At 36.6% G+C, this 12524-nt stretch overlaps 1 protein-coding gene and 1 long non-coding RNA gene across 2 annotated transcripts; both read left to right on the top strand.

The window, feature by feature from the left end:
* The first annotated feature begins 247 nt into the window (after nt 1-247).
* Nucleotides 248-929, top strand: LOC118749065. Its single transcript, XR_004994144.1, has 2 exons — nt 248-409; nt 486-929. It is a non-coding gene; the product is annotated as an uncharacterized LOC118749065 (long non-coding RNA).
* Nucleotides 930-10626: 9697 nt separating this feature from the next.
* LOC118749108 lies at nt 10627-11709 on the top strand. Its single transcript, XM_036483879.1, has one exon. The coding sequence runs from the start codon at nt 10627-10629 to the stop codon at nt 11707-11709; it is 1083 nt and encodes a 360-aa protein (XP_036339772.1).
* The last annotated feature ends 815 nt before the right edge of the window (nt 11710-12524 follow it).

Here is a 12524-nt window from a genome sequence, read left to right as displayed (position 1 = left end):
TAGCAATATTTAAGTTTCATAAAGTTCAAGGTGATACAAATTAAAAAAAAGGTGAAAAAAGAAATAAAGTATCTCAATCCAAATTTCCCGGCGCCCACAAAAATGCAGTTGCCAATATAGCAACTCAGTTGCCAGCTTTCAGTTGCTAGTTGCCATCGGTAATACCGTTTCAGCCACTGGCCAACCAACTGTAGTTCGGTTGTCCTCCGTAATCGACCAACAAAATCGGAATCGAATATGCATGCACGTTCTGCAGAACGATAAATATTTTGTAAATGTGTGCTCTGTCCGCTAGCGAATTCCAGCCATGTGTGAAATATCGTATGTGAAGCCTCCGTCTGACTGAACGATTGTCAAAGGCATGCCAGAAGATGTTTCATCATATGTTTTCGGCTATCGTCTTCTTCGAGTAAGTTTATCGATTCCAAAAACTTTACAACCTCTATGTGCACTATTGCACTGTTAATAACCAAATTTATCCGCAGTTGCATTCACACGTGATATAATAACTAGTGTCGGCAAGCTGTGGGAATGCCCAGGAGATGGCGTTTGTAAAGCTGTCGAAATCATTACACCGACGGCGGTGGGCAGTACTGGTGGAACATATTTACCACAGCCGTGGTTGCGGCGTTTTGTTCTGCAACAATAGCCTGCAATGATGACATGTCATATAATGTCGACGAACAAAGATATAAAATTGAAAATGACTAACCTTTTTCCCGGCCGATTTGGAAGACCACCCTTGGTCACGACCAGAACGCATTTACCAAGAGGAAAAACCGCAGGAATTGCAGTAGTTCCTGCAATTACCGTTGATGATGCTGTGCTGGTAATTAATAGTCTGAAAAGACAGAAAATTGCATTAATCAAATGTTATACACATCAAATAAATAAATTTCAATAATTTGTTTACCATTTAACAAACCGAATTACGAAGAAATAGAAACTCACCGCGATGCGATACACAAATAAAAACCAACAGGGCTACTTTTCTTGGTAAACAACACAAGCGCTCAGAGCAATCTGATCCAGAATATTATTTTCTGAAAAATAAGAGTTGAAAAGAGTTTTTAAACTTGATTATCACATTATCTAATTAGCGCACACTATCGTGTTTATATTTAGTAGAATATAATTGTGTTATCTCAGACTTTTTTTCAATGTATTCTAATATTCGTTCTTTTGGCAAGCAAAAGCAACCATGCGCTCAATTTCTTGTGGGGAAATTTGGCCCCCATAAAGGACTCTCACCATGAAACAGCTACAAAAACAAAAACCTTTTCTACTGGTATACTGTGCTCGCGACCAATCGGACTTGGAAAAAAACCTCGTGTTTTGGTTAAATTAAGATCTAAGGAGAATAGAGATCTGGGCCGAAACAAATAGCCTATGTTTAAATGCTGCCAAAACGCAGGTAATACCTATATCACCTCATTCTGTTGATCTGAATTGTCTATCGCCATTTATATTGGGGCAAAACGTGTTGAAGTTTCGATATGTTGTGACTAATCTGGGCTTTAAAATTAACTCTCGCCTGACTTGCACAGATCATATCAACCACTGTATCTCTAAAATACATGTTATTGCCTACAAAATAATACAAAATTGAAGCTAGTTCAGTCTCTTATTGTTCCCCATATCACGTATTCTGAAATAGTGCATGGAAATCTTGATTATGAACCGAAGAATAAATTAAAGGGAGCTTTAAATAATGCTGCCAGATTTATATATTGTAAGTAAAAATTTGACCATATATCATTGTTCACTGAAAATATTCTCAGTTTTACCATCGAAAATTACTTAAATATCTTATTCTGATTTAAACTAATCAGAACCCGCAAATCATTATACCTGTACTGTAAGTTAAAATTTGTTCAATCGTCTCGAACCTGTAATATTGTTGTCCCTAAATACCAAACATTAATAGCCTCAAGATTATTTTTTGTTAGTGCTATCAGAATATGGAATTCACTACCAAATTAAATTAAATGTCTAAGTTCGATTCAATGCTTCAAAACAGCAGTTGCATATCTACTCCAAAGTTAACTATCCACTTCCCATCATCTGTCTTCTCAAGTTTTCTGTCTGTTTTCTATCCTTTATTGTTAGTTATAATATAGCAATAATGATATTTAGTTCATATATTTACTTACATATATTATTATCTTAGCTTAGGTTTAATCTTGTAATTGAAATTTGTTATTAGTACGCTTAAATACTTCGAGTTTTACTGTACTTACAAAGTAAATAAATGAATGAAAATGAATGAAAAAAAAGGTCAAGATTTTTTATTTAAAGTTTCTAAGGTCATTTTGAATTCGCTGTGAAGAAAATTCAACCCTGCGCCGGCTGACGTGGGGAATATTAGAGGAGTGCAGCTATATGTTTTCCTAACGAACTATCTGAATGAGTGCGACCATGAGCGTAGCCAGAACGAAATTTAGGGGGGCCCTATACAAATTTTTTTTTTCAAAACCAATAATTATTTCTAAAAAATCGTTATTATAGCTTAAAATTATTGTAACCAATAGAGGTATGTTGTACACGAACACATAAATAGAAGTTCACAAAAGTTGATATAAAACTGTCACATTAAAGTGCAGCCAAGAAAGGAGGATGCCGTAGATTACCACAATTACAAAGGATGGTATTCCCTGGTTTTATTGGCAAGCTGTGATCACAGGTAAATTTATGGCTGCATTGTATCGCATGCATTTATATATTTTTAAATTATTTGGACTTACAGGTCAAAATTTACGTATATTGACATTGGATCCACTGGAAGAAATAATGACTCTTACATATTTGAAAAAAGTTCATTAAAACAATTTCATGAAAGCGCAGACATTTTCGTACTAGCTCAATGGCGGAGTTAATATACCTGTGCTACTTATGGGCGATTCGGCCTTTCGGTTATCGCGCCACATGATGAATCCATATCCATATGTAGCTAACCAACCAGCTGGAATCAGCAAGGAATCAACCTAATCACACAACAAGAGTTGGTGAAAATTACCTAACAGCAGCGGCTATAGGGAATGCCATTGCTACGAGTTTTCCTAAGTAAAAAGACTTCTATTTTGATGCTCGAAGTAGACTTTTTTATTTAAATTCATTTCCCTTTCAGTAACTTTCTATTTTAATTAATTTTTTCTCACATAAATACATATACGTGTGCCTTAAATTAGATTAAAACTAAAATTAAATCCATTTTTATTCTACCTTTTTTTGTCTTTTTTAAGTAGGAAGATCTCCTCCAACTTTGCCATAATTACGTATAAGTATACTCATGAACAAATAAATGGGTGTGCGGCATTTTGATAAATTTTGGTTGTATTTGCCTTTTTTTGTTTAATGTTTATCAACTTTATATAAAATTCTAGCGTATATTACTCACAGCATATGTAAAATTCATAAAAACTTTTTCTGTTTCCACAGCGAGGGACTCCTATCTTTTTCTTTTCTTCTCTGCAATTTTACCTACATTTGCAATTAGTGTTCAGAATGGTTAAATGGAAAATCACTTACCTATATCTTTGGGTCATGTTTCTGATTTGTTTCTGGACCTCCTTTGCAGTAAATTTTGACGCCATCTGTGTCGATATATCTGTATATATGTATATGCAGATTGCGCTTCGCCCGTCGCAAGTCATTCGCACGTTCCGCCCATAAATCCAATAGCACTTTCTCGTCGCTGGTGCTCCAAGTATTGCGTTTTTTGTCGCTGGGCATCTGAAATTAGTTATAATTCATTTTATTAATATGTTTCATATATTTAAAAAAAAAATTTTCAAATAACTTACTTCTTACATGCTAGAAAACATATGCCAAAATTGGACAGTGTTGGGATATGCAAATTGGAAAATCCAGTATAAATGCTCATTTGTTTCGAGCATTTCCATCGAGCCAATGCGCATTTATGAGGGGATTATTCACGAGTTAAAGCAAATAAATGCTGCTAATGACAATAATCCCATCCATCTGTCTACCATATAAGACTCTTTTAAAACGGCATCAAAGCTTGTGAACTCTTGAACCACCTGGGAGCCCACCATAGCGTAACGCAGGGGCGGGTTCCGGGACATGAAGGGCTTGACGGCAACGAAAAGGCTGACTGTCTCGCAAAGCGTGGATACCAATTGAGCTTGCATGGTCCCGAGCTATTCTGTGGTACATCTAAAGCTGTGGTCGGTAAAACTGAAAGTGAGATTGTGTTGGTGAGCGCAGAGCAATTTGAGCTACAGTGGTGTAAAAGCGAATCGCATGGGGTAAACGAACGAACGTAACGAATGTACGAATGCTTGTGAGAATAACAAATTTTCCTTGAGAAAAGTAATGATTTTGTTTTTTCGTTACAAAATGATTTTTGTATGTATGTACATTAGAGCGGTCCAAAGAGATTTTTCGGAGTTATGGTTGGGGCACATTCCAAAATTTTTCATCTTGCCGAAAGAGGTGCTGCTACCAAACTTTACGTTTCTAAGTATAAATTTAGAGGTTGCTCATGAAATTTTTATATTTTACTCTAGAATTATATTGTCCATATATGTATTAACCAAACAATTAGTTAAGCAACCTAAGACCATTTCAAATTTAAATTAGCTGAAAAAATATTACAAGCTTCAGTTGTCATGGCAACACGGGATTCAGAAGCGCATTTCAAGGTCATTGAGCACCCTGTAATTGAAAGTTGGTATAGGTATTACAAATACCAAAAGAAAAAACTAAGGGGTACCCCCCTTCTACGATGACAGTTTCCCCCCATGCAAAAATTATCGTTTTCGATTTTTATTGAAGGAATGACTTTATTTGGTAAAGCTAGTCTACAATTCTCAAGAAAACCAAAAAATTCTTGTAAACTGATGTTTCCGAACTTTGAAAAAAATCTTCTATGAAAAATTCTTAAATTAGTCTGCAACGCTCAATAAAAATGGCAAAGTAATTTAATGAAAAATAAGAAAATAGTTTTTGTATATCAAAGGCGATAATACCTTAGTAAAAGAATTATATGTGCATAATATTTTTCCTCTATTTCTCTGTATTAAACAAGGGTCAAGTTTTTTGTGGTATGCGGTTACATGCGATTACTTCTGGATATTCATTTTTCTCAAAGTAAAAAGATTTTATATATTTTCCAAAGCTATAGGTGCACAAGAGTTTCGTTTCGCCAAAGGAAGTTTTGCCATGGAAATAAAATGAGTCTGCAATATTTATGGTAGGCGTCTGCATCAACTATATTGCAATTTTTTTCATGACTGAAAATATCGGTTCTCATATCAATTCTTTCTACAAAATTTATATTTTTTGTTAAATGCCAAAAGCGTATTTTTGTGCAATAGATTGAGCTGTGGCTTAGCGATTTATTTATTTAGCCTAGGTACCAAGTCCGTATTTGTTATTTGCTGCAAACTGTTTCTTGTGACAGATAGATTTAACTACATATAAATTTTTCACCAAATCATGTTGTCCCTAGTAGCTAGACTTTGGATGTACCGTTTGGATTACTATTTGAGGTTTGTATAGGACCGCTAAGCCCATGATTTCCATAGTCTACAGAGTTTTTTAGTTAGTTTCTTATCATATTCTGATGTCTGCTTACTTTAGCAGTTATTTAGCTATCTTTCATGCCAGGAAAATTCTTTACCGTTATCTTTCCGTACTCTTCTTCAGTTAGTTCAATCCCATGGGATATTATGGCCCGTGATATAAAATGGAAAAACAATAAAATGGGTTCTAGTATGAAAATTGCTTCTAAATATTTTAGTTGTTAGTGTACTTTTTTGTTGAGAATTTATGACATTGCAGCAATCGGAAGCCGAATAACTCCTTATGCACATATAATTATTTACTATTGCATGTACTACTGATTGCTGAAACGGTAGATAAAATTATAAACGAATACAAACCTAATATATGGAAAATACTTGTAAATCAATTGCTATTCTAATTGCATACCACAAAAACCTTTACCCTTATTCACGGGCGTAGCCGGAATGAACTTTAGGGGAGCGCTCTATTAAATTAAAAAAAATAATAAAATAATTATTACTAAAAAATTGTTTATTATAACTTAAAATTATTGTAACCAACAAAAACACATAAATAGAAGTTCACAAAAGTTGATATAAAACTATTTGTCGATTTAAATAATTAACTTTTTACTGCACATGTTTTTTTACGAGGAGGAGGCATCGAAAGCCTAACCCCGTCAGTGTGAGACTTTAACCCAAACTAAACCCCCGTCATGTACCACCCGGTACCATCATCAAGGATTTCGTCGTGATAACAACACTGTGTGACTGATAAAGTTATAGATCTATTGAAGCACACAAAATATGCATACTTAGAATTTTGAATACCCCCTCACAATCTGGACTTAAGGTATAACAACGCGTTTTTCGTAGTATGAGCCTTATAATTGTTCGTAACTTCATTTCTGTTTATCCGATGAAAAATATATAGAGTGCGTACACGGTAGCCGCAACCCTCAATACGCGCAATTCCTTGATTAATGCAAGTCTCTAAAACAAAACATTGTAACCTTTATAAGTGCAACTTCAAAATAATTTTACCTCAATACCTACAAACTTTCTATGTTTGTGCATGTCACGCACACAAAATTTGAACTTTTTACATTTCTTTGATTAACCAGTATTCTGGAAAAGCTACAAAGTGGTGTTTCTGTTAAAGTGATGTGTGATGAGCAGGACCGAAGAAAATAAGCAGGGAAAAAGCAAATTTAAGTTCTTAGATAAACATCAAAACATTAGTAAATATGCTTCCAAATATGCTCGAAAAACAACCTTTTAAGTACCGTTTAATGTTTTGTTTTTTATTCAGTTTATTTCAAGGATTGGACGGAATTCGAAATTAGCATATTTCCAGTGGTGTTAATGCATCGATTTAGTTGTCACTTCTTTTCTATTATTAAAAATAATGCGGATTATATTACACTAAGATACGAATCCTTAATTTCTTTTCAAGACTGAATTTAATTGTTTTCAAATATTTGTTATCCTCCATTTGAGTTAATTATTTTTAATCTCTTCAATAATACCAAAGCTTTCTCGTAGAGACCAACCTTTGGTTATAAATTTTTGTTCTAGGCAGAACTGCAATTGAAGTAACGAGTTAAAAAAAAAAAACAAATCGGTTTTTATGTTATTACTAGCAGTACTTGCGAACTCCGTATCGCCCAAAATTAGTTTTTTATTTAAACATTTGGTCCAACGTTTTTACCAACAATCACGTTCAAGTTTGGTTTTGTGGTCGTCCGAAGGCATATCCTCCATTGCCGTCTTAAATAACCTAATGAAAGCGTTATGTCCGTGCAGAAGTTCTTGTGGCAACAATTATCTGGTCCGATGGTGAATCGTCCTTGAATCTGTATAGTACAATTTGTGGCAATTTCAAAATGCAGGAGTATTATTAGTCTACAGAAATCCAATATACATAGACTTATTTCAGACGAAATACTTTAGAAGTGTTACAATTGTATTTGTAGGCATTTATCAAGAATTGTCTTTATTCTGTTTAGTTGTCGCAAAGCAAGGACCCCAACCGTTCTGGTGATTGATTTAACGGTGGTAATTTAACTTTGATACTTGGTGGCTCTGATTGACTTCACTTGACGATTTTTACCAATAACTCGACTTCAGCGCCACCTTGCATCTCTTTATGTGCAATAGTAGATATTGCCCCTACCTTTACCAATATATTTATACCTCGAATATGAGCTAAATCGGACAATGAGACAAATTTCATGGATAGCGGGGATTTCAGTCTTTATTTTCTCGAGAACATCAACCAACCGGCCAGATGCACCATCCCGATTAAGGGTCCGCATATTCCAGGTGCATACCATCAAATCATGGTCCTTTCTACGTTTGCCTTGATCGTCATCAAAAGAAGGGGTATCATCCGAGGCATGGTTTTTTTTCAGGGTAGGGGTTTAACGTGCAGGGACCCTAACCCAGCGCACGCGGGCTTATACGTCTTGTCATATTGGGTGTTTGGTCGCTACACAGGGGATACGTGGATATAAATATCCGGACGAATTGAGCTGCGATTTGAACCATAAGCAAACAAATCACTTCTGGCCACTCCCAGGTGAATGGCAAAACCTTGCAGTACTGGGAAATTTACAGAACATAGTGGTCAAAGGCGAATATCTCAACTAAAACCTGATTTTTTTTTTTTAATTCATACCTCTACGTACCTGTATACCAAATAGCCGGACAAGACGTATTCTAAATAAAAAATATAAAAAGTTAAATTTTCCGTATACTACAGTGATTCCCAAAGTGGTCCAGCTGGCCCACCAGGGGTCCACGGGTTGTAAGTGGGGGTTCACGAAAATTTATCTGGTCTCGATAGTAAAGAGCCAAAATGGTTGCTTGATAGCCTATTTATTTAACTTTAATATAAAGTGCTCTCGACGAACTGGTGAACTTACCTTCACTTTGTGTCATCATACGTGGGGAAGCCTTAAAGGCCACCTGCACACTGAAAGGGAACGGATGTTGGTATAACATGAGTGAGGCGATGCGGATATTGCCGGCGGCAGATATTTGAGCACTTGTGTCTTTTCAATGCTACAGGATACTACGCCACCATTACCTTTGTTGAAGAGATTCTAGAGAGAGAGAGTTCCCTGAGGGGAATGCTGGTTTAATTCCAGCACTGAGCCCGCACTCGCACATTGTCGAATTCAGTGATGGCTCCAAAACTGACTTAGGGTCAGGATCTGGAGTATTTTTTCGCAGTTAGTGGGGATAAGCTTCACTTTTTCTCTTGGGGAATATACTTCGGTCTTCCAGGCTGAAGTATTTGCAATCCCCAAAGCCATAGACTACGTGGTGGAAAATAGGTGGCGGGGAGGGGGGTACAGCCCTCTACCTAAGTACTTCCAAACTAGTTCGGCAATGCGAGTCTCGACTAAATTATGTCGGTGAAGATAACAAGCTTGCTTTACTCTGGATTTCGGGCTACTCGGGAGTGACTGGAAATGAGACATCTGACCCTTTGGCCACAGTTGGCTTAGACCAGGCTATCGAAGCCACCATCAGAAACTGGGTGGATACTTCGCTCAGCAATGACTGGGAGCCATCGAGTGGATGCAGGTGGGTAAAACTCATGTTGCCTTCAATCTCAGAATGTCTATATAGTTTTTTCCTTTCACTGAGAAGACGGGACTGCTGACTGGTCACATCACGTGGCACAAACACCTGACCATTTGCCCATCCTGCTTTGAAGAGGATGAGACGGTGGAACACTTCTTGAGCTTCTTGCCTGCTTGTTTATTTATCAATTTATAGATTCGGTCTTTTGTGTTTGCCAGTTTCTGAATTTGAAGTTTGGCCTAAAAAGCTTTGCAGTTTTGTTGTTTCAAGTTCTGAGTTTTAAAAATGCGGGTGACGAATATTTTTCGCATCACTTTAAAACTCGGAGCGATTAAAATAAAAATTAAGCCATCAACACAAATAAACTATTTGACAAATACATCACATGCAATTCACGAGTGAGCCGAACATGTGAGGAGTTTATTTATTGCTCTTAAAAAATATAACTCCTCAAAGCGAGATAGTTCTTTCATGGCTTTGCGAGGTCTGTTTTTTAAAACTTCCAAGTATGTAATCACATTATTTTAATAAAAAGAACACAAGAAAATATTTTATTTTTATATTTGCCAAATTGGTTTTGGAACTCACCCGCGATGCAAATTTACATCGTTAGATTTAATGCTCTAATTTTTTGATGAGCTTTGAGAATATGTTAGAAATGAGCATCAGATGGTCCACCAAAACCAGAAAAGTTTTGAAAGAGGTCTACGAGAAAAATAAGTTTGGGAACCTCTGGTATACTATGTAATATACCTCTGCAATTTTGTAAGATAATCTAAAAATGTATACATCGTTTTAAGCTGTAATTACTTAAGTAAACGTCTTGGCTGTTCACCAAACCGGTCTAGAGTTTTATCAATAGAATATACAAACGTAAAGACAAAGTCATAAACAATTGAACTATAAATTTAATTATTAGTTTACCATTCTATCCATTTTCGCTCATTGTCGACTACAACCCGGTCTTTATCCCTCTTAAATGGAATTACTTGGAAGTTAGCGAGAATAACTTGAAACAGAACCGGATAATCCAAATATTCACATATTTATGTAATTTTGAAAATTTATGTTGGATAGAGGAACAGATCCAAAGAAACCAAATAGGTGGCAACATCCGGTTTTGACAATCAAATTTCCCATCAATGCGTTGTCAACATCGGATTGGCTGATAGCAAAAAGGATACATACATATTATTGATACACATATTTTTCAGAGTTATGAATACCAATTGTAATAGCCGTAAGCTTTACTGTTTCGATTATTACTGTTTTGTACTAAGCTAGTGACAGACCTTTTTAACTTTTGTCGATATAGGAAATAAACGCGTGACACGGTTACAACAGGTTTTGGCGACGAGGATGGGATAAGTGATAGCACGGTTGCTAGTACAGCGAGACCCAAAAAGCCACGCAGGAACTTCTCCAAAATGTATTGAAGCATATAACCTCTAGTAGTTCGGAAAATGGAGCACCCTCCAACAACAGCGTAAGCCGAGAACAATTAATGGACATATTAGCAAAACAAATGCAAGAGTTTGTTCGTGAGCCGGAGGACCAGAACACTTTTGAGGCCTGGTACACCAGATACCAAGACATTTTTGAAGAAGACGCCAAGCAACTGAGTGACGCAGACAAAACGAGGCTTTTGTTACGCAAGGTTAGTTCCGCAGTTTGCCAGCAGTATGCCAATGTAATTCTGCCGACTAAACCAAGCGAAATTAACTTCAGCACCACCGTGAGCAAATTAACAGCAATGTTTGGGGAGAAGCAATCACTTTTCAACATACGCTTCAAAGTTTTTCAAATCGTAAAGAACGACGTAGAAGACTACATTGCATACATTGCAAGGGTTAATCGGCAATGCGAAAAATTCCAGCTCGACAAATTTAGCAAAGATAATTTGAAGTGCTTGATATTTGTAAGCGGCTTACAAACATCGAAAGACGCAAGTTTCCGCAACGAAATACTCAAAATGCTCGATGAAGAAAAACCAGATAAACCATTTACTCTGGACAAAACAAATGCAGAAATTCAACGCACGCTTCAACGTCAGCAGGACATAAAGATGATAGGTAATAACCAAGCCGTAACACATGCAATTCATACGCAGCAGAATGGCACAGGCCAGCAGCAAAAGCAGTGTGTGGAAAAGGCACAGAAAACACCACCTTCTCCATGTTGGTTTTGCGGAGGTGTGCACTATGCTCGGTATTGTACATATGCGAGTCACAAATGTAACCAATGCGGAACCGTGGGCCACAAAGAAGGCTACTGTAATGTAAGTAAACGCAAACCACCCAAACGCAGTCTGCAAAAACAAAATCCACCGAAGACGCAACAAAAACAGCAAAACCAGAAACCACACGAAAAAACAACAAAGCCAGCTGACACAATGGCAAAAACTAGAAAAATAATAGATTTCGCGCAACGTAGAAAACACATAGACATAGAAGTGTGTGAAAACGTTAAGAAGCCAGTTTTAAGTACAACAAAGCATTCTGCACGTGACGCAAATCGCAACAAAATCGACTTCCAAGGCGAGTTTACTGCACACATTGCACATAAAGGCGATGTAAAGCAAAATTAGAATTTTAGTTACGTCAGTGAACGATCTAAACATCGCAGGACCAGATTTTTTTGAAGAGTTCGGTCTGTGGGACTTACACATCAATTCATTCTGCACGAAGGTACAACTTTCAGCGAAAGAGGCAGAACAAATAGGGAAATTTAAAACAGAGTTTCATACAGTGTTCCGCAAAAAACTTGGACATTGTGAAAAGATAAAAATTCACTTCCATTGAAGCCTAACGTTATACCAAAATTTTGCCCAGTCACATTTTCACCCCTAATCTTCTTACATACCCCAGTACCAAGTCCCAGTACTCTACCTTGAACACCTTTAGAGATAAGCAGTATAAAACAGTAAATTTGTACGGGAGGAACCATGTCCCCTTTTCGAATAACGCAAATTTTTCTCCATGAGTATGGAATTAATTTTGTATACACATCTCGGTGCCAAGTTCCAGTCCTCTGCAATAAACACCTCCAGAGATATGCAGCATAGAAAAATCAATTTGCATGGGAGTTGCCACACCACCTTTTCCAATAACTCTCATTTTTCTCCATGAGTATGGTATTAGTTTCACATACATACATACATATGTATTTCCATACCAAGCTTGAGTGCTTTACCCCAAACATTTGAAGAGATATGCAATATGAAACTTTCAGTCAGTATGGGAGGTGCTACGCCTCTTTTCCAAAAACGTCCATTTTTCTCCGTCAATATGAACATGATTTCACACAGTGTTGGCAAACTGTTAATCTGATTATCGATTAAAAATTAAGGAGTAAAATGTTAATCGCGTTTGACGATTAAAATTAATTAGTCGTAATCAACTG

The sequence above is a fragment of the Rhagoletis pomonella genome, unplaced genomic scaffold (assembly GCF_013731165.1).
Source record: "Rhagoletis pomonella isolate Grant_MI unplaced genomic scaffold, Rhpom_1.0 Rhpom_scaffold_00014, whole genome shotgun sequence".
Lineage (NCBI taxonomy): Eukaryota > Metazoa > Arthropoda > Insecta > Diptera > Tephritidae > Rhagoletis > Rhagoletis pomonella.
This window is presented reverse-complemented; position numbering and strand designations above follow the sequence as displayed.

Bases quoted from the DNA above. Each gene is read 5' to 3' on its own strand.
- LOC118749108 (XM_036483879.1), top strand. From the start codon at position 10,627: ATGGACATATTAGCAAAACAAATGCAAGAGTTTGTTCGTGAGCCGGAG.